We start from the raw sequence: 23,670 nt of genomic DNA, 5'->3' as shown, positions 1-23,670 counted from the left end.
GCTGTGGTGGGCCTCCGCGGTCCCCGTATAAAGCAAAGCCTCGGCCTTGAGTATGTCGGGAGTGCAAGAGGTTGGCGTTCAGCCGTTGCCTTGTCTTTACTTCGAGGGGGTCCAGGTGAACTTCTGGCCTGCAGCTCAACCGGGATGTAATGTAGTGCCCCCACCGTCCACACCGCAGTCCCCGTGTAGGGGCGGATGAGTGTTGGAATTAAGCGGCCTGGCGGGCCTCACTGTTCAAGGTGTATCGCAGCGTGTATGGGGGCACGGGGCTGTCCCTTCGCACGGGTAATCTGTGCGTTTGGCGTCCAGGCAGATTTTGCTACCGTCCGTAGCACGTACCCCCACAAGACCACAACGGCGGGGAGTGTATGCTCCCGGGGGGGTCCCGTGAATAGGATGTTTATTCCTGGCGCCTGTGTCGTTCGCCCCCGCTCCCGTGGCACGGATGTTCCCTGTGGGGGGGGCGCTGGCCCCCTGTCCGTCCACCTCCCCGGTCTGCCCACTTACTTCACCAGCTACTTCCTAGCTGGGCTTTGCCGCGGGCGGGACCGGAATCAGGGGGCTGGTGTCGTCGTCGCAGCGTTTCCTCGCCCGGTCTGTCCTGCGGCCCGAAGTCCGGAGCGAGGGGGTCTGCTCTCCCACCGCCGATCGGTCCAGCAGGAGGATGAGTGGTGCGTCGCCGTCCTCAGGCAGCGTCCGTGTTCGGGCAGGTTGCTCCTCCCCCACAAGGCCGCTCAGCCGTTTCAAGCCCGGGGCTCGAGTGCGAATCGCCTGGAGCCCACCAGTGGCCAGGCCGCCGCTCTGCAGGCGCTGCCGATACAATCGATGATTGCTCCGCCGTCTCGAGATCCACTCACACAGCCTTTGCAGGATGTCGTCCAGAGGCATTCCCCAGCAATATTCTGCAGTAGCGCGTCGGCCAACGCTAACCTGGAAGGATTTATTAATAAAAAGGATTACGTTCGAGCCGGAGCTCTTCACCTAGGCGGCCATCTTAGCCGTGCGCAACAGCGCCCCCCCTTAAAGGTACATGTTTAACATTATGGTGATAGCTGTGTTCGGATATTTGACTTACCAGCTGATGTTTTTTAATTTGTTTTGATTTTTTTGGCTTCCTTGCCAGAATTTCTTCAGTTTAGGCATCTATTTAGAGTCAAAACTCAGTTGGGAAACTGCAGCACCATCCAAAACCATGTAGTAGATTTGATAACTTCCTGAATGATCAGTCCTACTTTGCCATGGAAAGGGCGTTCCATATGCTGTCAGCCCTGTCAGCAAATATGTGCGTCCTTGCGAAAACCCAATATCATTGTTGTTTGTAGTACTGGTGCAGCTATCGGTGCAGCAGTGAAGTGTTTAATATCTTGATCATTCGCCTGTACTCTGTCCCGCCACATGGTTTGTACTTCAACTCTTAACCATAGCGCACATAATCAGTGATGGACCGTTGGTGAATATCTGGCGGACCACAAGATAGGTAACCGTGCTTCATTTAGTATATTGAGCAGGCTGCCCAACTGGGACCTAACAATTTAAATATTATGGGGGCGAGCAGGCAGAGATGGCACAAGTCATTAATATTGTACCCATGTTAAGTGCAGTGATGGAGCAATGTTGTAGGTATATTTAATAAAAATCTTATGTTTGTTTCTGCTTTTTCCTTCTTTGCCTTCTAGCCATCAAGGTGAGCTGTGTTGGGGCATGTGGTGTGTCCAACAAGGTGAATGAGACATCTTGGGCTGTGGAAGAGCAATACTTTAACAGCACACTGTCACTTGCAGATAAAGGTATGATGGTACAGTAAGTTTTCACAAAGTAAAATTTTAAAAATGCACATTTAATTAGTCTGTTTTTCTTCGTTTTTCAACCATCTGTAGTTAAACAAAAAAATAAATGTGCTGTCACTTCACTTGTATATATCTATCCCATTGGTAGATGTGCTAGTAGACACATGCAAGCAAGGCAGTGTGTGACATAGAATACATGCTTCATAACATTAACTTCTTAATACTCTCCCCTGCATTACTCTGTAAGCCCCTTCCCACTTCACCCACCACCTGCTTCGAATTCCAAATTTATGGGGCAGCCTCCAAAGCTGCCATTGTTTTATTCCCAAGCAACACTACCCTTAGCATACTCTCCCACCCCCCCCCCCATTTCCCCAACGCCAACCTTGCCTTCCAAATTGGGTGAACCACCCACACCCTCCTTTCCACTCAAAACCTCCTCTTGCTCCTTGTCCTCCATCTTTCCCTCACGCTCTCCATGCATTCTCTGCACATACACAGGTGATCTCGGATCCCGTTGGATACCTGGCTGCCCCCCCCCCCCAAATCTCGTGCCAGGCATTACCAATACCCACCACCTCCACCTCATAGCACCATTAATAAAGACCTATTTATCCGTTGCAGTGGAATGTATGCAGTCCCTATTGTGAAACATCTAAAGCACAAAATCCACATTTTGACTAAACAAAACTGAATGACTCTCCGGGTATGATCTGCTTGACTGCAACTATATTGGTTCTACCAGGTGTGAAGTGGGACACCACTTCTGCTTTGTTTGGCATTTCGAACGACACACTTTACTAGGAGATTGGTGTGCGGTTTATGCTGAAAGAGTAGACCCTAGTAATATACTTCTGTGGCATTTTTGTACTATCCTGTCGTGGGTTTTTTTTTTTTTTTTTTTTAATTCTGTAGCTGAGAAGGTGTTCCCTTTTAAAATGTTGTGGATGCATTTTTCAATGATAAATCGGAGTTCCTGGCAACTGGCTGCTTCACATTGCAACTTAAAAAAAATACCTGCAAAAAAAATATCGGCCCTTTTATTCTGAGTTGTCTAGGAGTGTGCACTTAATTGCATATTGAACAATCGTGTGGCTTTCAGATTTGTGTAACTTTGATGCATTGTAGTTGGGTAAACAAAACTATCTGAACTTAAAAAAGAAAACCTGCACTACTTGCTCTATTAAATCTTGCATCCTTCATAATTGTCATACTCTTGCAGTACTGCTTGCATGGTAATGAGTCGGCCGCTTGTATGATATTTCTGAAAGCCATGGCTTGCGTCATCGACCAATTTATTGAGATACTTTCTTACTACAAAGGGCTTATATCTCGTTTTACTCATTTGTGCATTTGCGAACCTTCCCTTTATATGACCCATGCACAAGTAAGGATGAACTCGCTAATTTTTCGATCCAAATAGCACCTTTGAACATGCAAAGAAAGGTTTGATGTCATGTTCTCAATTGTTCGATCTTTTCTGTCATTTAGCAAGCAACGTTACACTTGCTGTGAAGCTTCCTTCCAACCTAAAGTGATATTTTTTTCTTTTTTTTTTTTATTTTAACGTCAGCCTGTTGTGCCACATTGGAATCAATGTAGCATCAGACTTTTGTTATAAGATGACAGCATTCATCAAAATGCAACCAGCCAAATCCGCATTACGGTGTTGCATAAGATAGTCTAAGGAAAGAGCAATTCAATTGCGTGGAGTCATTCACGGGTCATCAAGATTTAAGGCGCCTATGTAGTCTATTACCGCGCAGCTTAGTTTTATACTGTGTCCGGCTGCAACGTTTGACCACCAATCTCGAGTATGACAGTCTATTGGGATATATTCTCCTAGATGTTGCATTCTCTTTGAGGTGGTCTTCGTGCATTTGGTGATAAGATGTTCTAAGGATTCTATTTCGCTATAACAAAAGCGACATAGATTGTCCTTAGCTTCTTTAAAATGACGACCCCACATCATTTCTTTTGTTTTGATTGCATTTAGACGAAGTCTTAGAAACTGCTCGCGGTGATAACGGGATGGACAGTTTGTTAGGTATCTACTTGTCACATTTAGTTTGTGTTCTCCGATACCAGAGTCTAAGGTGGTCTTCATCTGCAGACGTCGCTCGTTGTTCTTTATCCAGCACCATTGTTCAAATTTTGTTTTTGTGCATTGTGGTCTCGTCAGCAGATCATGCAAGGTCAGATCAGCATTTGATAGGGTTGATGTCATTATTTGTTTCCACTCATCTAACAGTTTCAAGTTTCCAGTAGTTTTTTCCCCCGCAAAAATTTCAAATGCCGGCGGTATGGGATTCAAATTCATTTTGCGTAGTGCTGTTAGTGATTTCCACATTACGTGGGTGTGTAGGGAATTTAAGGAGAGTTCATGTCTTATCTGGATCATCGAAATGTATGGAGGGAGCTTCAGGACGCGCCGCCAGTAGATCCCTTCTAGCTTTTGCCAAAACAGGGCATCAATGTTCCACCCAGCCTCTGAACCAAAGGTAATTGCAGGAATCACTTTTTGCATATAAAAGGTCAGAACTGGAGCTAGAGTGAACTTTCCAAAGTTTCTATTCAACAGCTGGCCTTGAATGCTATATTGAGTCATTCTGCTTACCATGTCAACCTTCCAATGGTGTTCGTGCACTGAGTTATTAAATATTATTCCCAGATATCTGATCGAATTAACTTCCTCTATTCGATTGTCATTAATTTTCCACACGAAGGCTTTCTGTTTGTTGGTATGTCGTTGACCAATGATGACGATCTTGGATTTTTCGATGTTTAGCTCCAAATCATTTTTTTTTAAGTAGTCACGAAGATTTGTTAACTGGCGTTGCAGACCTATCTGTGTTTGGTCCAACAAGACCACGTCATCAGCGTAGATTATGCATCCAATTTCATTATTGTTCAATTTCGGTGGAAAGCAGCGCACATCTTTACGATATGCTGGGAGGTCAGAAATGAACAATTTGAAAAGTTCGGATGCTAATGGGCATCCCTGTTTTACTCCTGCGTTTGTTGAGATCGGGTCAGATAGTAGGCCTTGATTGTTTAATCTTATTTTGATGGTAGTCTCTGTATGTAGAGCTCTTATTGGTGCAACCAAGTCACTGGGACACTTCCAGTTCATTAGTTTTTGCCACAGTTTATTGTGGTTGACACTGTCGAAGGCACCTCTCAGATCGATGAATGCCAGGTATAATCTCGACTTTGCTTTTAGGCTTTCAAGTTTTAGTATGTTTATTAACAGCAGGTTTACCTCCACACCTACGCCTTTTGTAAAGCCTGTTTGCCGGGTGTCAGTTAACTGCTCTTGTATAGACCATGCTGTTAGCCTTTGCCGTAAAAAAGAGGCGAAGATTTTTCCTATGGTGTCCAACAGGGCAATCGGGCGATAGTTGGTTGTATCGGCCCGGTTGCCCTTTTTGTAGATTGGTACTATGATCGCCTCTCGCCAGGAATCAGGTATTGTCATTGAATTGGACAGGAGTGCAAACAGTTGTTCAATGAAGTTCGCCCATTGTTGTTCGTTCTTCTTTAGCATCATGTTAGATATTAGATCTGGACCTGCTGCATGCGAACTTTTGAGGGCACGTATTACAACTCTGATCTCTTCCGCAGTTATTTGGATATTCCAGGATGTTAGCTCATTTGGGGATGTGCTTATATGTTCATAGGATGGTTTGTTGAAGATGTTAGTAAAGTGTTGTTCCCATGTATCGGCGTCAATCGTGTTGGATGGTGTATGATGATGTCTCGAGTTGCCAGTATTCAGGATTATCCAAATTTCCCGTGGATTCTTCTGAATTAGATGTTTCATCAGATGCTCGGCTTTTTCTTGCTCAATTATTTGTTTCTGAGATTTCAACCAGTTGCGGTATGCTTGGCGACGCACGCGTATTGCGTCTTTGATTGCAGTTATCGCACTGGCTGCCTTATCTGACTTCTTTAAGGCTCTAATATCACGTCGCATGGTCTGTTTGGCTTGAGACAGGATTGAAGACGAGATATGTTTATGTTTTGTACCCATTATGCGGTTTGCAGCTTTTCTTATAATGAAGTCCTGAAGCAGAGGAGCGTAGTTCACGGACAGATCGCTGTCCTGGCAAAATTGCTGTCGTAGTTTGTCAATCTTAGGACTGTCAATTCTGAGACGATGTCCGCCAGTATTTACAGAGATTTTTGGTTCATAGGTTCTTTCATCAGATAACCATTCTACTGTACAGGCCAGTCTGAGAAGCTTATGATCGCTACTTGGCATAGTTCTTATTGACAGTGACAGATCGTTGTCAAGAAGATGTTGAGAGATCCAGAAATAGTCAATTATTGACTGCGCGTTCCGAGAAGCCCATGTTGGCTGAGGGGGTTGGTCTCCTGTAGCTTGACCATTTACCATGAAGCAGTTTCGATTCTGTAGTGCCTGCCTCCACTTGAACTCTCTACTTTTTTCTTCATCTCGAGTTAATTGTTTAAACGTCTTCGTGACGAGATCGTGTTTAAACCATGAGCAATTAAGATCACCTGCACAGATTATAGATAAATTCTTATAATCGGTTAGTGATTTTTCAATGCAAGATGTTATTGTATTTATGAAGTTTTTGGTGCTGATTTTGTTTGGATTCCAATATCCGTTTAAGACGAGCAAGTGTTTCTTTGTGTTTGAATTGGCATCTGTGGTCTGAAGCAATGCACTTTGCACAAAAGGATTGGGGTTGGAGGACTCGACAAGGCGCCACCTGGTGTTTATTTTAATCATCATTAGTAAGCCAGAAGATGGTCGCCCCTTTAGATTTTTGATTGCTGGGTTTAGTAATGTCAAAAAGCCATCTCGTGACGGGGGGTCACATAACCAGGTCTCCTGCAAACAGATGACAAAGACTTTTTCTAAGTTGACGTCAAATTTATTAAATAGGTGAATGAATCCTCGAGTGTTCCATGAGATGAATTCGCGAGTGCACTTGTTTCCAATCCTTGATGGCTAGCGTCGTTCGACATCCTTATTATGATTAGTGGTTTTAGTAAAGTGATTGTTATTTGATCGTAGGTTTTCTTTGGGGGTCATTGCTCTGCGTAGCTCGGCACATCTTTGGTTTTGCGTTGCTTGAAGCATTGTTTGTCCGCTTGTGTTTGACCTGTCGAGTCTTGTGCTCGTAGGTTCTACAGAGATGTCGAACCCAAACGATAGCAATTCCTCTGAAGCTTTTACAATGGTGTTTCGTACCGAGGCCGCGGTAATATGTAATAGAACCTGGTCACAGCGTTTTTCTGTTGCATACTCAACAATTCGTATGTCATCAGACACTATTGTTCGTAGGGCTGGGATACAGGCAAATAGTTTCAATACGTTATTGCGATTCAAATTTAGGTCACGATCTTCTCGATTTAGATTTTGTAATCTCAATTTGCAGTTCGTTGGGCTTGAGCCGTTTCTTAGAGATGAGGAGGCATGAGAAATATAACGATTTTTCTTCTTTTCTTGAGAGCGTGTGTATTTGGGATTCAACCGCGCTAGCCAATCGGACGATGGCCTCGAAGTCGTCGGCTCATTTTTATGGATCATGACTACGTCCACCTCAGGGTTTGTTCTGTGTGGCAATTCGTAAATAGCATCATCAGACGCCACAGTAGGGACAGTGATGGGGATTCTGGCTTCAGGATCGTCGGAGTAGGTTGAAAGATTGCAGAGATCGATTTCTTCAACCGATGACTTGCTCATTCGACTTTCACAGTCTGATTCCACTCTTTGTCGTTTGTTCACTGGGGCAGTGAGACGCCCATGGCTTCCAGGGTCGTTATCCACATGAGCGATGTTATTATTGTTGGATTTTGGCGATTCTGTTCTGCTAGATGAAGCTGACTTATTGTCTTGCATTGTGTTTCGGATGAATTTCTGTGACTTCGAGTTATTAGCGCGTTTTTTAATAGCATACGTTCTCTTCCCAGAGGCTGATTGTCGACCATGTGTTAGCAATGCTTTTTGATCAGAGGTCGTGGAGATCTTTATGGCTTTTGCCGCGCCTTTGAAGATTACAAAAGAGGTCAGAGGCGGTTCAAGATGCGCACTTATTGCTGAGCAGAGTACTTTGTTGCTTAGCATTGGCACAAGAGCAGGTGCGGGCGGAGGCGCAGCTAGGTTTCTTTCTCCACCGTTGACAGTCGGAACGATGTTGGTTGTTTCTACGGCTGTTGACTTCAAGGATGGGACAGAATCGTTTGTATTTTGTGGTTGTAGTTGCGATGGTGTTGAGGCTTTTCTCGATTGTGTGGATGCTTGAGGGTTTGTTGGAACGATGTTTAGTCCCATCATGTTTGATGAATGTCTCATCCATTTCACGGCTTCAAGTAACCCATCGGATAGGGTGTCATTTTGGCAATGATGCCGTGCTGCAAGGTCGCTCAAACGTTCTTGCCATCGTATCGTGTGTTCAGCTTCCTGGGACAATTGTGATTGTAAAAAGTTTGTCACATTGTCAAATTTATCTATTTTTTCCTTAAGGGATAAGATCAGTGAAGTCTGATCTTTGTAGGCCTCTTGCAGTGACTCGTACATCTTCAAGAACGGGAGCAGGGCTGCAGAAGAAGCTGCTAGAACGTTGTTGTAGATCTGCATCGCTGCAGCTGACGAAAGACTTGGTTTTGGGTCAGTAGTGGTTTTGTCCGCTGAAAATGATTGTGAGCTATTTGTATTCTCTATTTGGTGCTCACTAGAGGACGACGTGTTCACTGCTGCAGTGACAGAGATGTTTTGTGAATGTTGTGAAGGTTTTGGCCGTAGGTTCACGTTTCTTGGCGTACTAGAGGAGGCCATATTGGAAGTGTGGAATCTCGTCTTAGTATAGATTGTGTTAATGGTGCTTTCGTCTGCACCACCAGTATTTCTTTTGTTGTATGATGTTGCACACATTTGGTTTCTTTTCCCTGTCAAATCATGGTCAGAAGATTCACGTGATCTGTGCAGGTGATCACTTGCAATGTCAAAATTACGACCGGGATGATAGGTTGCTTGACCTTGATTAGCATGACAAGGCTGAGTAATGCCTAGTATCGCATGATCCTTTGCTCTTTTTATCGAAAAGCAATCTGGAGAACTGTGTGGCGTTGTTACTTTCGTCATCCTGGCATTGACAGTAAGAAAGTTCGTTTTCAGTAAGGCATTCGATTGAGTTTTGTGTGTGTAACAAGTTTCAGCTTCAGCGAGCACGGGAACGTTATCGACAGCCTCGGAGTCCTTAGTTAAAGGCATCACGGCTTGCATTTGCCCATCGAATGCGGTCAAGTTGTCGGTTCCTTCCACATCTTGCGAGGCTGCCATGATTTCGAAAGGCGTGAAGAATTCCTCAGTGTTTTCTATTGAATTTAACGTTGGCTGGAGTGTATGGTTGGGCTGAAATGATCGTGAGGAATCTAACGAGATTGGAAGTAAATTAGTTAGGGTTAATAATGGTCGTTGTGAGGAAACCTCCGAAGGCTCGACATCATTCACAGTTGGAGCATTCGCTTCTGATTTGTCGTACGCAAGCACACACGCGTCCATGACCTCCTCTGTAGTGGGTTTTGGTTTGGACGTGAGTTGTGCCGCTATGAGAACTGTTTGATTAGTTTCACACTCAGGCAACAATGCGGATTGCCCGCAGACATTAGGATTTTTATGGGGAGAGATGGATTGTGAGTCAGTGCTCATAAGCTCTACAGGGGTCGCTGCACAGACTTTCTTTGATCGTTCCGCGCTCTTTGCTCTAACGTTTGAGCACGATGTGTTTGTAACAGGACCTTCAGGGTCGGCGAGGAGAGAGGTGGTCACTTCTGTCGCTGCGATCTCAGACAAGGTCGCAATGATAGACGTAGAAGGCACAGACGGCTCCAGTGCTACTAGTTGGTGCATATCAGCCGTTAGGTCTACAGTTTCAGATGATGCTTTGGACATGGGTCTCTTTAAGACAGAGCTTACCTTTGAGGACGTAGGAGCATAATCTGCCTTCAAAGCTGTCCACGGATTCAGCATCCGCCGTTGTTGTATAGTTTTGTGCCTTGTTTGGGGGCCTCCATGGCCAGTTTGAGCAGTCATTTCACAAGGCTTTGTGTGTAGTGCTGCCAGACGCGGACTGACGCAGACTGACTCTGCTCACGACTCCGAGCGCGCTCCACGCTTAGCGTGTAGTTTTGTAGTCGCCGCCCACAGCCTGCAGTCAGCAGGATTAAAGTGACAGTGCTTGATTTCAGGCACGTAGCAAAACACACAGCAAACACTGTGCTGGACGCGTAGCTGCAGCTCCTCACACCCAGAAAAAGGCAAGTGGACTGACGCAGACTGACTCTGCTCACGACCCGCGCGCGCTCCGCGCTTAGCGTGTAGTTTTGTAGTCGCCGCCCACAGCCTGCAGTCAGCAGGATTAAAGTGACAGTGCTTGATTTCAGGCACGTAGCAAAACACACAGCAAACACTGTGCTGGACGCGTAGCTGCAGCTCCTCACACCCAGAAAAAGGCAAGTGGACTGACGCAGACTGACTCTGCTCACGACTCCGCGCGCGCTCCGCTCTTAGCGTGTAGTTTTGTAGTCACCGCCCACAGCCTGCAGTCAGCAGGATTAAAGTGACAGTGCTTGATTTCAGGCACGTAGCAAAACACACAGCAAACACTGTGCTGGACGCGTAGCTGCAGCTCCTCACACCCAGAAAAAGGCAAGTGGACTGACGCAGACTGACTCTGCTCACGACTCCGCCAGTGATATTAGAATAAAGTGATATTAGAATTTCAGCTACAACAGAAAATGCACCTGTTGCATCCATCCAAAATGTAGGGAGGATTGTACTCCGGAAAGGTCTTCAGTTCTAATTGTCAAGGACCAATGTGTACAAATTGGTCATCGAATTTTCATAGGTTTCTTGGGTTCCAGGTAGGGCAAGGCTATTTCGAATCCAGTTGTCTCTGGGTGGATTGTGCTCTTCCTTAAGACCTGGTATGAGGTGGCCCACAAAGAAGTACCTGGAGACCTCCTGGCCCATTCGAAAGGGGAATAGATGACTACCTTTTCTTTGCAAAGAGTACCCTTCCTGTACATTTTCCACTTAGCTACTTAGCCCCCTCTCCATTCCTTTACCATTCCTTGCCAGGTGAGTAGGCTAGGGTGGGCAGGTCGGTGTTGCAAAACTTTATGCTCGTACGTCCAGTCCCCTTTCCTCCATACTTTTGGGACATTCCGTCCATCGGGATGGGACTGCAGCACTTTTTAAGCATCACAAAATAACGTTATCCTTTTTTTAGTTTTACGTGGTGCCACTGCATATGACCGTAGCCCAGCCTTCCTGAGCTCCATCGCCCTTCAGTCCTTTTCTCTGCGCGGATGGAGTCGGACTCATTTGCATCTTAGCAATGTTTTCTTTTTATTCCCTTGTCCTTCATATTCCTGCTCTGGTTCCATGGTCTGCTTTCTTCCATCTATGCCGAGTATCTGGGGATTTGTGTTCTGTTCTTCGTGTGAACGTTTCACGAGGGCGGATCCCCATTCTTTCTGGAGTGCCTGGGCCTGGAAAACTGGTGGGACTCTGTCAGGTAAGTTGCTTTCTTTTTAGGGCACTATGACCAGGGAACTCCTTTCCAGGGTCTTCTGGTTCCGGGAAGGTCCCCAGTGGCTCTGGTACCAGGGCTCTCACTGAGTCCCGAACGGCATCTAACCTGGACTCTGGAGTCTGTGGCAAGCTCCCCTTTAAGGGGGCTATTGGGACGGTTCCCCATCTGTGGTCTAAAGTTCGCCCCAGTGTTTCTGGGGCTGTTTTCTCAGGGGGTAGTTCCTGAGGTTTCCATGGTTGAAACAAAACGTGCCAAGACTATTCTTGAGGTTTGCTGTACAGTGACTAAAGGCTCCAGGGTTACCCCCGAGGATTCCCTGAGTAGGGGCTATAATTAAAACTGGCAAGATCGAGGTGCCCCCTCTGAGGGCTCTGGCTACGGGGGGGGTGACCCTAAGCCTTCCCACACACATTCCGGTGGTCATAATGATCCTGCTGAGAGGGCAAAGAAGGAAGGCAAACGCCTTAAGTCTTCAAGTACCGGCCCTGCCGAGGTTCCCTCACTGAGGGCTAATTCTTCAGCAGACTGTAAGGGGTCTCAAAAGCACTCTAGATCTGCCAGCACCGGCTCTGTGCCAAGGTTCCCTGTCAAAAGGCTAAAATGGAGAAAAAAAAGTTCCCAGATACCCCTGTGGTGACAATGGCCTCACTGACGCCTGTGACACAGTTCACCTCAGGACGTAGTAAAATGGCAGGCCAACCCCAGACTGAGGTGGCCATTTGGACTACCTCCCTCACACCAACGTTCTCAATGGCTGGTTCTGAGGGGCCTGTTTTTGGGGCAAAGCAGCCTTTTCCATGCCATGTGGACAATAGGAATCCGTTCCGCCCTCCAATGGGTTTGCATGCTCGTTTTCCACTGTCGCATAATCTTGCTCCCTCCTACGTCCACGCCTTTTAGTTTTTACGTGGATCCAGCTGGGGGAGGGCCATCATGGCAACCAGCCTCTGTGCAGCCCTCGGGGTATGCCCCCTTCCCCTTCAGAGCGACCTCTGCCCACTCCTGTGCCTAGAACTTCCTCTGAGGACGCATTTCTTGGCAAATTCCAGGCTCTTCTCCAGCATGGGGTCTGGCATGGATTCACATGCTCCTGAATATTCCCTGTCGTTAGGCCGGGAATCCTCGGTATAGAAAAAATCAGTATCAGTTTCGTTTCTGATCTGTCTTTCTCAGTAGTAACCAATCACTGGTCTCTGGGTCATACTGCCCCAGTCCATGACTGCCCTTCCCTAAGCCCCGCCCCTGGCAGCCATCCTCAGATTTTACCGCACGTTCAAGTGTTGGGAGTCCTCGTGCTTAGCTCTCGAGCTTTTGCTGCTTTTTTGGTTAAATAGAGCCTCAAGCTCCACTGTTTCTACTTGCGATCAATGGGGATCCGTTTCAGAGTTTCTACGCCCCTCAGGGGTTAAGATTTCGTCGAGTTGCGCTTTTGGAGGATATGATTCCAGAAGTTCTGAGGCCTACCCCGGACATGGCCCAGGAGAAAGGGAGCTTGACGCCCGGGAAGCTATTCAGGACCTGCCCCGGATGCCAGCCTCAGAACGTTTTCAAGAAGTACGAGCATTCGTTATGCCTCTGTCTCCATGAGGACAAGACGCACAAGGAAAAGGACTGCACGTTTTGTGGGAACATGTCGGAGCGGACCATGAAGGATCACCACCTCTGTCTCGCCAACTGGCTGGAAGGTAAGAGCCCTCCAGGCGAGAAGTAGTCCGAGCGGTCTTCTAAGTCCTGTGAGGGTGCTCCGGCGACAGGGGCCCAACAAAAGGCTAAGCACCGCGAGTCCGCGGGCACCAGGAGTGCTAAACGGTCGGGCTCCTTGGCTGCCAGGCAGGGCGCACCCTCCCAGGCGCCATCGACCACGAGCCAACGCTCTGGCTCGGGTAAGAGGAAGTCTGAGAACCCGGTGAAGCTTCTGGAGAGGCCCCGGTCGATCTCGAAGATTCCGGCAGAGGGGGAGCGAGGCTCGGACCCTCCCCCCAAGGTGAAGGCCCCAGGCATGCAGAAGGTGACGTTGGCCTTAATTAACCCTCCTAAGACCTCGATTGAGGATGTCGCCGCGGCCCTGGCTCAGCCTGTGGAGGCTACCCCAGTGGAGGCGCCCTCAGGTACCAGAGTCTCCCTGCCACCGCGGAGGGAGTCGTCTTTCAGGCCCATCAAGAATACCCCTACGAAGTCCTCGTTGGAAAGGGGGGGGGGGGGGCTTGGTGGCCGTCGTGGATACGGACACGACCTCTGAAGAGGAGCTCATCCAAGTCGTGGAGGAGGCCCAGCCCATCGGGAGGGATCCCGACGAGGGCGATGGCGACGGTGACGCAGACGAGGCTCCTCCAGAGCCCTCGCTCCCGTCGTTTCCGGCGCCGCGGAACACCTCAGCGGCCATTTTGTCAGCCATCCAGTCCTTATGCTCGGAGATGAGGACTAGGTTGCCCCTTCCCCCGACAGAGGTGCCTGAGCCAGACCCGACGGAGGAACCCGAGCCAGGACCTTCAGGGAGCCCACCGCTTAAGAGGAGGACGCATCCTAGGCCTCCTCTCCCGCCTCTGCGGCCTTCTCTGCCTTCCCCCCCCGGTCCACTACCCACAGGGATGATACAGGCATGGACACGACTTTGACGGGTACGGATGACGACGGAGGCGACGACGGGACGTGTCCCCCGTCGCCCCCTGCCCGGGCGTCCCCACCCGACGAGATTGGATCCTTCCATGCAGTGATCTCCAGGGCATCCGAGCTTCCAGCTCTGCCCCGAGGAAAAGGAGAAGGAGGGGTTCCTTTACCAGCGGTGTGAGGCTAAAAGAAAGACTGTCCTCGCCGTACCGCTTCTTGATGACCTCTGGGATGAGGGGCTCGCCCTCCTCAAGAACCCTGCCGCGGCTCCTGCGAAGAGGGACCAGTATGAGAAGAAGTACCGGGTCCCCGACGCTGCCCCCTTGTGCCTTGGGGCGCAACCTACCCCGGACTCGGTCGTTTCAGCGGCGGCCAAGAAGAAGAGCGGGGGGCATCCGCCACGACTTCAACCTCCCCTCCGGACGGCGAGGGTAGGAAGCTGGATGCAATGGGACGACTGGTCATCTCATCTGCAGCAACGACCATCAAGGCGGCCAATGCCCTGGCCATCGTAGCCGGCTACGACAGGGAGTTGTGGTTCAAGATCGCCCCTCTGTTGGACTTCCTTCCGGATGCCAAGAGGGCTGAGGCCCTGGAAATCTTGCAGGAAGGTGAAATTGCCTCAGACCACGCCATTACGGTGGCTACGGACATCGCCGACACCGGTTTCCGTCAGTTGGGCAACAGCGTTTGCCTGAGACGACGATGATGGCTCAAGGCGACGTGTTTCCGGCAGGACGTTCAGACCAAGGTTTTGGACATGCCTTTCGATGGCAACAACCTTTTTGGCAAGGCAGTTGATGAATCCCTTCAGGCGATCAAGACGGAGACGGCCCGTGCACTGGGTGTGCTCCAACAGCGACTGCCGTCCTTTCGGAGCTCCGGAGGCAGACAGGGTGCCTCCAAGGGAGCCGGCAGCAGCTCCTCTATGTACCGTCAAGCGGCAAGGTCTTCGTCGCAGGAGGCCTACAGGGGACGCGGCAAGTCAGGTGGATCCCGCCGTCGTCGCCAAGGTGGTCAAGGAGGCAAAGCGGCCTCCAAGCAAGATTGAACCGACCGTCGGGTCAGGCCCCCGCCGAAGCATCCCGGTGGGAGGCCGGCTGATTAAGTTCATTGACGTGTGGGAGTCCATCTCCACTGACCGTTGGGTGCTGGACGCCCTGGCCCTGGGGCACGCCCTAGAGTTCCAGAAGAGGTGCCCCCGCATTCCTCCCGTGGCCAGGAAGGAAAATCACTCAACTGCGGTTGGAAGTACGGGCGATGCTCAGGAAAGGTGCCATCGAGCTCGTCCCGAAGAGGCTTCGGGGCTCCAGAGTTTACTCAAGATTCTTCCTCGTGAAGAAGACGACCGGAGGATGGCGTCCCATCCGGACCTGCGACAACTAAACAAATACATCAAGGCACAGAAGTTCCGGATGGTCACCCTCCAGCACGTGCTGGGACAGCTGGGGGAGGGCGATTTCCTGTCGTCGTTGGACTTGGAGGATGCTTACTTCCACATCCCTATTCTAAAGAGGCACCGAAAGTTCCTCAGGTTCGTGGTCAAAGGGCGGCACTACCAGTTCAAGGCCCTCCCGTTCGGATTAAAATCGGCGCCCAGGGTGTTCAAGTGACTAGCACCGGTGGCGGCGCGGCTGCGCCTGCAGGGGATCCACGTCTACCCCTACCTGGATGACTGGCTCATACGGGCAAGGACAAGGGAGCTTGCCGTGGAACACACTGCGAAGACCGTCCAGCTGCTCACAGACCTGGGGTTCTCCATCAACTTTCCAAAATTCCACCTGGTCCCGTCGCAAGTCGCCCTGTTTCTGGGAGCACAGCTCGACACAGTGGCGCGCCGGGCCACAGGATAAGGACCATCCTAGGAAAGGTGCAACGTCTACTGGCCACGGACGTGGCCAGAGTGAGGTCTATCAAGTCCCTCCTCGGAATGATGTCCTCCTGCATTTTATCTGGTGCCCCACTGCAGACTTCGGATGCGGCCCTTGCAAGAATTCCTCGACGCCCACTGGATCCAGACGACGGGCAGCTTCGAAGACAGGATCCCGCTCGACGAAGCGTTCCGTCAGGCGATACGATGGTGGGGTGTCCGCGCTCATCTGACAGCGGGAACAGGTTTCCTAGCCCCGGCCATCCAGGTGAAGGTGATGACGGATGCCTCCCTGGAAGGTTGGGGAGCGCACACCGGGGGTCTCCACGCGAGAGGCCTTTGGTGCTCTGAGAAGACTCTCCACATCAACATCTTGGAGCTCCACGCAGTGTTCTGGGCCCTCAGGTCTGTCCTTCCGTCCCTCAAGGGCAAGGTGGTGAGGATCTTCACCGACAACACCACCATGATGTTTTACATCCGGAAGCAGGGCGGAACCAGATCCCCTGCCCTGTCCAAGGAAGCCCAGGATCTGTGGCATTGGGCCGTCGCCCAAGGGATGTTTCTGGTACCCTCATCTGGCAGGGATAAAAAACACCATCGCCGACTCACTCAGCAGAGAGCTGCTCTCGTGCCACGAGTGGGAACTGCGCCAGGATCAAGTGGACCGACTCTTCAGACGATGGGGCAAACCCCAGATCGATCTCTTCACGACGGCGGCGAACTCCAAGTGCCGGAGGTTCGCCAGCAGGTTTCCCCAACCGAGGAGCATGGGCGATGCTTTCTCGTTCCCCTGGGACGGCCTGTTCCTTTATGCATTCCCGCCGTTGCGGTTGCTACTCCGGTTCGCCAACCAGCTCAAGAGGTCCCGGTGCAGGATGATCCTCGTCGCACCGGCGTGGCCGAGGCAGATCTGATTCCCGGACCTTCTGGACTTGTCAGCGTCCACACCAGTCAAGCTGCCAACGGACGCAGATCTTCTCTCATACCCCACCCTCTCACACTCCTCGTCAGCAGACTGGGGTCTCCCTCCCTCAGAGCCAAGGTACAGAAACTTCTAGACCTCAGAGCAGTGGAACCTGGTCCCTTGCGCTAGCTAGGGGAGGGCTATTACTCCTGTCTGTTTAGTACCCAAACCCCACCAGGCTGGCCTGAGCACTATCCTCAGTCTCCAACTTCAATCTCTTTCTACCCCAAGAAAATTTCAAGAGGAGTACACCCAGCCAGATAAGGTCCTCTCTCCAGGAGGGCGATTTGGCTCAGTGTGGTAGATCTTCAGGACGCCTACATGCATATCCTGATTTGGAGCCCACATAGGAGATACCTGCAGTTCTCTGTGGGAACAGAACACTTCCAGTATCGAGATCTACCGTTTGGTCTCAGCTCTGCACCTCATGTCTTTACGAAGATGATGGCGGTCATCGCTGCATTCCTCAGACTGCAGGGAATTCATGTATATCCATATTTGGACAATTGGCTTCTGCACTGCCCTTGCCCACAAGCTACAACGGCCTATCTTCAGTTACTCCTCCAGCTCCTGTTCCAACTTGGGCTGTCAGTGAACTGGCGAAAATAGTTTGACGGTTGCTCAAGACCTGATTTTTCTAGGTTTCCGTTGGGATACAGTCAGTGCCAGTGGTCCTGACTGAGGACAGAATTGCGGACCGATCAACTATGTGCCAGCTTTTCCTTCAGTCTGCCCACATGTCGGTCTGATGGTTTCTGAGACTCCTGGCCCTTATGGCTTCCTGCGTGTTAGCCCTGCCTCTTGCCAGACTGAAAATGAGGCGCACTCAGCTTGTTCTTCGCAACTGCTGGTCTCAAGCTGTGGACCCAGACTCCAAAATGATTCCGGTTCCATACTCCATGATGGCGCATCTTCAATGGTGGTCATCCGCCAGCAACCTTTAGGTGGGAACCTCCTTCCAGGAGCCCGGCCCACAAGTAATGGGTACAACAGACTCCTCCCTTGTGGGGTGAGGGGCGACGCTTCATCACCTCGAGGTGTACGTTCTGTGTACGCCCCAGGACAGACTGTCCCATATCAATAACCTAGAGCTTCTGGCAGTTATTCTAGCACTAAAAGCTTTTTCAGCCCTCAACAGATTGGTTCGAATAGACACAGACAATTCCGTAGCAATGTTCTACATCAACAAGAAGGGGGCACCAGGTCCTCTCCTTTGGTGGATCTAGCTATCCAGATTTGGAATTGGACGATCCAGCTCAATGTCTGGTTTCAGGCAGCGCACATTCCCGGTCACATCAATGTTGCGGCAGACTCTCTGATTCGCCAATCTGTGGCGAGTTAAGAGTGGAAGATGAACAGCGATGTTCTTACAGGATCTTCCAGAAATGGGGTTCTCCAGCGGTGGACCTCTTTGCAACCTCAATGAACAAGAAACATCCTCTTTATGCTTTCAGGGGCGTTCTCTGGGTGTCGTCTTTGTGGGACGCTCGCCTCGAGATCCCTTGGGACAACCTGAAGGCTTACGCCTTCCTGCCTTTGCCGTTGATTCATCGATCGCTCTGGATACTCGAGCGCTTCCAATTGCACTCTTCTCTTCATAGCTCCTTGGTGGCCAGCCAGGTTCTGGTTTTCGGAGCTGCAGCACCGGTCGGTATGCAACCCGTTCAGGTTGCCGCAGATTCCCGACCTTCTCCACCTGAGCAATCACCAAATGTGGTGCATACCTCCCCACAATCGTTAAGCCTGGCGGCCTGGTACTAGAGTTCAGGTCTTTGGCTCAGTTTAACCTTTGAGGATAACCTGCGCATAATTCAGGCGGCACGCAAGCCATCTATGGGGGCTCGGTACAAAAGCAAATGGATTTGTTTTTGCCATTTGTGTCTAGCTAACTAGCTTGATTCTCGACCAGCTTCTGTTGACTGGGTCTGGTCTTTTATATCAGACCTTGCAGCCTCTGGCATCCACGTCTTATCATGCAGGACACACCTATCTGCCATTGCAGCTTACCTGTCTACAGATGGTTTCCCCCTTTTCACTGGCAAACCCAGTAATTAAGAGGCATTTTGCAGGTCTACTTCATCTCTCCTCCGGTCAGACCTCAGATCCAAAATGGGATCTGAATGTGGTCCTCGCCGCTCTGTCATAAGCCATTTCAACCTATGGCCACTACCAAACTAGAGTACCTTTCTTGGAAAGTGGCCTTCTCGATTGCGGTAACATCTGGGAGAAGAAGAAGTGAGCTTCAAGCTCTGTCGATCATCCCTTCCTAACATTTCACAAGGACAAGGTTGTGCTTTGCACTTGTTCTTCTTTCCTTCCCAGAATTGTCGGAGTTCCACATAAACCAGTCCATATCCTTACCGGTTTTCTTCCCGAACCCAGTCTCTGATGCCAAGAGTGTTTTACACAACCTAGAAGTCAGACGGGCTCTGAAGTGTTACCTCGACAGAACGAGCGAACTACAACCCTTACATTCAGTGACCTAAAAGAGGGAAACCTGCTTCGACAGCTTCCATCTCGCATTGGATAGCTTCATGTATCTCAGAGGCCTACACAATGCAGGGCCTTCAGCCCCAAAGGACGTTCATGCACATTTGGTCCGTGGCATAGCGGCTGCTGTTATCTTCCAGAAATGTCCTTGGGAGTCCATAGCCAAGGCTGCTAAGTGGGCTTCCCCTTTGGTTTTTGCATCCTCCTGTCTTCTTTGGTCAGTGCTTGGGAATGTCCCAAAAGGATGAAGGAAAGGGGATGGGATCTAGGAGTATGACAAAGTTACTCATCGTAGTGACTACCTTACTCCTAGTGCCCTTTCCTACATATGCCCACCCGCCGTCCCCTCTAATAAGTATCCTCTATTTGGCTAAATGGTCCTTCGACTTGGCGATAGAAAAGGACTGAAGGGCGATGTGGGGGTGGAGCTCGGGAAGGCAGGGCTACGGCCCTGTGCAGTGGCACTACGTAAAAATAGAAAGACAAAAAAGGGTTTCGAGGGAATTGGGTCCTCGGACGTATTCCATATCTATGACAGTAATCGCCACAGCTGTGCTGCTTCAGAAAATCTTTCTGCGTCCTGCGTCGATGACATCGATACGCTGCCCTTGAGGACCTCGGATGTTATAAGTAGGACGCACGACGCCCGTAGCCTCAGTTCCTTTTTTTCCGCAAACTTCGGAGATCTTGGCGCGCCTCGACTCTTTGGAGTTCTTTCTCGATTCTTCTAAACCTGTCTCGTTTTGTGAAGTCTTTCTTCGTGAAGATGTCTACCTCGTCTTCCACGCCGCATCCGGGCTTTAAGAAGTGCGGGGACTGTGGGTCCAAGATGTAGGTTACGGACTCGCACGACACCTGCCTCTGGTGCCTCCGGGAGGCGCATGACACGGATGACTGTCGACTGCCAGTCGCTCATGTCTAAAGCCTTGCGGGAGCACAAGAAGTTGTTAGTGGTAGGTAAGGTGTTTAAGCCACGGAAGTCGAGCTCTGCAGGGCTTTTGACGGACGATTCGAGAGGCGACTCTCCGTGTCGTCGTCGGAAGTCCAGTGGGTCTCGGTCCCACCACTCCTGCCTTTTCGAGGCACTCCCGGAAGCGCGGTCATCGGTCGCCTTCCCCTTCCTCTTCCGAGGACTCCGCCTGTCGCTTACCCTACCAAGCGGGCGACGCCAGAGGAATGGGCTTCCTTCGGGAAGAAAATGTTAGCGATTCTCGAATCGCAGGGCACCGGTCTGTCCGCACCTTCGAGTGGGGTCGGTCGTGATCGGTCGAGAGACACCGCTCGCACGCCTCCGGGCTCGGGTGGTCGGCACGATTCGCGGGAGAGGTCCCGCTTGGACAAGGGGAATCATTCTCGTCATGCCCGGTCCAGGTCCCGCTCCTGGTCCTTGACGCGCTCCAGACTGTGTAAACCTGTGATGTCTTCGAGGAAGACGTTGATGCCGGTGGCGCCGAGGTCGTCGCCGGAATCTTTCGAGGCCCTGCCTCCGAAGAAGTCATCGGCGCCCAGGCTGTCGAAAGACACGCTCGGGGCTCAGGCCTCGAGGCCTGTCGATGCCATTGATGCTGTCGGCGCCAACGCTGAGTCACTCAATGCCCTCAACGCCTATCAAGGCTCTGTCGACGGGGGTACCCCGAGGCTCGGTGGAACCCCCTAGGAAGGCTCTGGCCAAGTTCAAGCATGGCTTTGGTTCACATTCTGGGCCTTCTTACCGACCATCTTGAGTTTATTTCAGAGGTGGATGAGGGCTCTGATGATGGCATGGTTCCTAATACGGTGCCAGACGAGATTCTCTCGGGCCATAGCCAATTTGAGGACCTGAGGCAGTCCCTGCACGATGCTAGTGGCCTGGACACCTCTTCGGAGGTGGAGCTTTGTAGTCCTGAGTCTGGCACTCATGCCGACTCCTCGTACTGGCGCCTTATGTAGAGGGTCACCGAGTAGTTGGGATGGTCTGCTCCCCCGGGGGAGTTTCTTCAGGATGACCTTACAGATATCCTCGACCTTGGTCCACCAACTGACCTGGTACTGCTGTTTCAAATGGCTCTATAGGGACGACAAGCGTTTTGACGGCTAAGAAAGTGTTTTCTTCAGCGGGTATGGCGCTTCAGGCAGCCAACTTCGTATGTGCCTTGTCACGTTTCACACACTCTGTGGAACTGTTTCCTTAGCGGCTGAACATGTTCCCGAAGGGGACGAACGGGATGGTTTCCTTGCCATGGTTCAGGATGGCATGGATGCCATGTGTGAGGCCGTTGAGTCGGGTTTGGACATGGCAGATTGCGTCAGCCGGTCCATGGCGGCGATCACCGTGATACGCAAGTTTGCGTGGTTGCGTAAGTCGGGGTTTGCTCCTGATGTGCGGGCCCGGCTCAACATGCCCTTTGACAGGGAACATCTTTTTGGCAGAAAGGCTGACGAGAGCCTTGAGAGGTTGCAGACCTCAAAAGCTGCAGCGAAGTCGTTGCGCGCTGCAGTTCGACTACCTCTGCCTTTTCGTCCCAAGGGACAGCAATGGAGGGGAGTTGCCTTTCGTTATTACTCATCCTTTGGTAAAGCGAGAGGAGCTGCCAGTCAAGGGGGCCACTGTAGGAGTGCCAGAGGTGGAAAACAAGGTACTCGAGGTGCCAAGGCCGCTCGGGCAGTTGCCTCTTTGCCTTCAGGCAACACTGCAGCCGCTTCAGCCCAGTCAGGAGGCCATGTCCCATGGTTCGCCGGTTGGGGGGGAAGGCTGGCGCAGCATCTTGCAGAGTGGCACGCCATTACTTCATATGTGTGGGTTCTGGAGATCATAACCCACGGCTACTGTCTTCCTTTCTGGCAGAGGCCTTGAGACAATCCACTAGGGATTCTCTTTGAAGAGTCTGGATCCGCTCCTTGCGCAGTAAATTCAATCCCTGCTGGAGAAAGGCGCCATAGAACTGGTGCTTGTAGCGGAGAGGAACAAGGGATGGTATTCCCCTTATTTTTTGATTTCCAGGAAAGACTGGGGATTGAGACCCATCATGGACTTGCGCGATTTGAACAAACTCCTTAGGAAGGACAAGTTCAAGATGCTTACTTTCTCAAGTCCTCCATGCCCTTCAACTTCAGGACTGGTTGGTGTGTCTCAACCTCAAGGATGCTTATTTTATTTTCATGTGCCAATACATCCAAAGCACAAGAAGTACCTGAGGTTTGCGGTTGGCGACTCGCCCTTTCAGTTTCGGGTCCTGCCGTCCGATTGACCTCTGCCCGAGGGTCTTCACCAAGCTCATTGTAGTGGTGGCAGCGCACCTCTGGAAAGGGGGATTCACGTCTACCCCTACCTGGACGATTGGTTGATCAGGGTGCGCTCTCCCAAGCAAGTCCTGGATCATCCGTCAGTCACCTGCCACTCCCTCCACAAGCTGGGCTTCTCCTTCAACTTAAAGAAGTCCCATTTGACACCAACTCAGAGGCTCCAGTACATCGGAGCAGTGCTCGCGACGTCCCTGGGGCAGTGTTTTCCTCCCCCAGGTGAGGGCTCATCACATTCAGCAGATGGTGCACAAGTTTCAGCTTGCCCAGAGTCTCCCAGCGTTCGAGTTCTTGATGTTGCTCGGCCTCATGGCATCCTGCATTCTTCTGGTGCCAGAGGCCAGGTTGCGGATGAGATCTTTGCAATGGGCACTCAAGCTCCAGTGGTCTGTCCTCCGCAGGATGTCGGACCCTGTTCAGGTGCCGTCCTCTGTCACCCAGGACCTTCTGTGGTGGGCCGTCTAAGGCATTTTGATGAAGGGGACTCCATTTTGGCTACCCTGGCCAGAGGTGACTATCGTGACGGACGCATCCCGCATGGGATGGGGAGCTCATGCCAACGAGTTGACAGTCAGCGGTCGTTGGTCTCTGTCGGAGTCCAGACTCCAATCTGTTGGAGCTAAGGGCCGTCAGGCTAGCCCTGAAGGCTTTTCTGCCGACTGTGCGAGGGAAGAATGTCCTGATCCTGACGGACAGCACGGTGGCCATCCACTACCTCAACAAAAAGGTGGGGGGGGGGGTCACTTCCTCTGTGCAGGGAGGCGATGCAGCTCTGGTTCTAGGCAATCCAGCAAGAAGTTTCGATCTCGGCAGTTCATCTGGCCAGAGACGTAAACGAGACGGCAGACGCTCTTAGCAGGCAGAGCGCGATCTCTCACGAGTGGGAGTTGGCTCAGGAGATTCTCCTGGAGATCGTCGCCCTTTAGGGGACCCCTCAAGAAGATCTCTTCGCCTACAGTGTCAACCGGAAGTGCGAGAGGTTCTGCTCGTGGGAATTTCCCCCAAAAGGAGCCTTAGACGCGTTCGTGTTGGAGTGGTCATTCCCACTGCTGTACGCGTTTCCTCCAGTCCCCGTCATCCCGCAAGTACTGCGGAGGTTAC

At 50.9% G+C, this 23,670-nt stretch overlaps 1 protein-coding gene across 1 annotated transcript in view; it reads left to right on the top strand.

Moving 5' to 3' along the window:
- ARRDC1 (arrestin domain containing 1) overlaps positions 1-23,670 on the top strand; it is a 568,041-nt gene that overhangs the window by 163,463 nt on the left and 380,908 nt on the right. The window contains exon 2 of the mRNA XM_069609715.1: positions 1,677-1,787. Within this exon, the coding sequence (XP_069465816.1) occupies positions 1,677-1,787 (111 nt within the window). The remainder of the gene's footprint in view (positions 1-1,676; positions 1,788-23,670) is intronic.

Source organism: Ambystoma mexicanum, chromosome 8 (genome assembly GCF_040938575.1).
Source record: "Ambystoma mexicanum isolate Mex_15411 chromosome 8, UKY_AmexF1_1, whole genome shotgun sequence".
Taxonomy (NCBI): domain Eukaryota; kingdom Metazoa; phylum Chordata; class Amphibia; order Caudata; family Ambystomatidae; genus Ambystoma; species Ambystoma mexicanum.
This window is presented reverse-complemented; position numbering and strand designations above follow the sequence as displayed.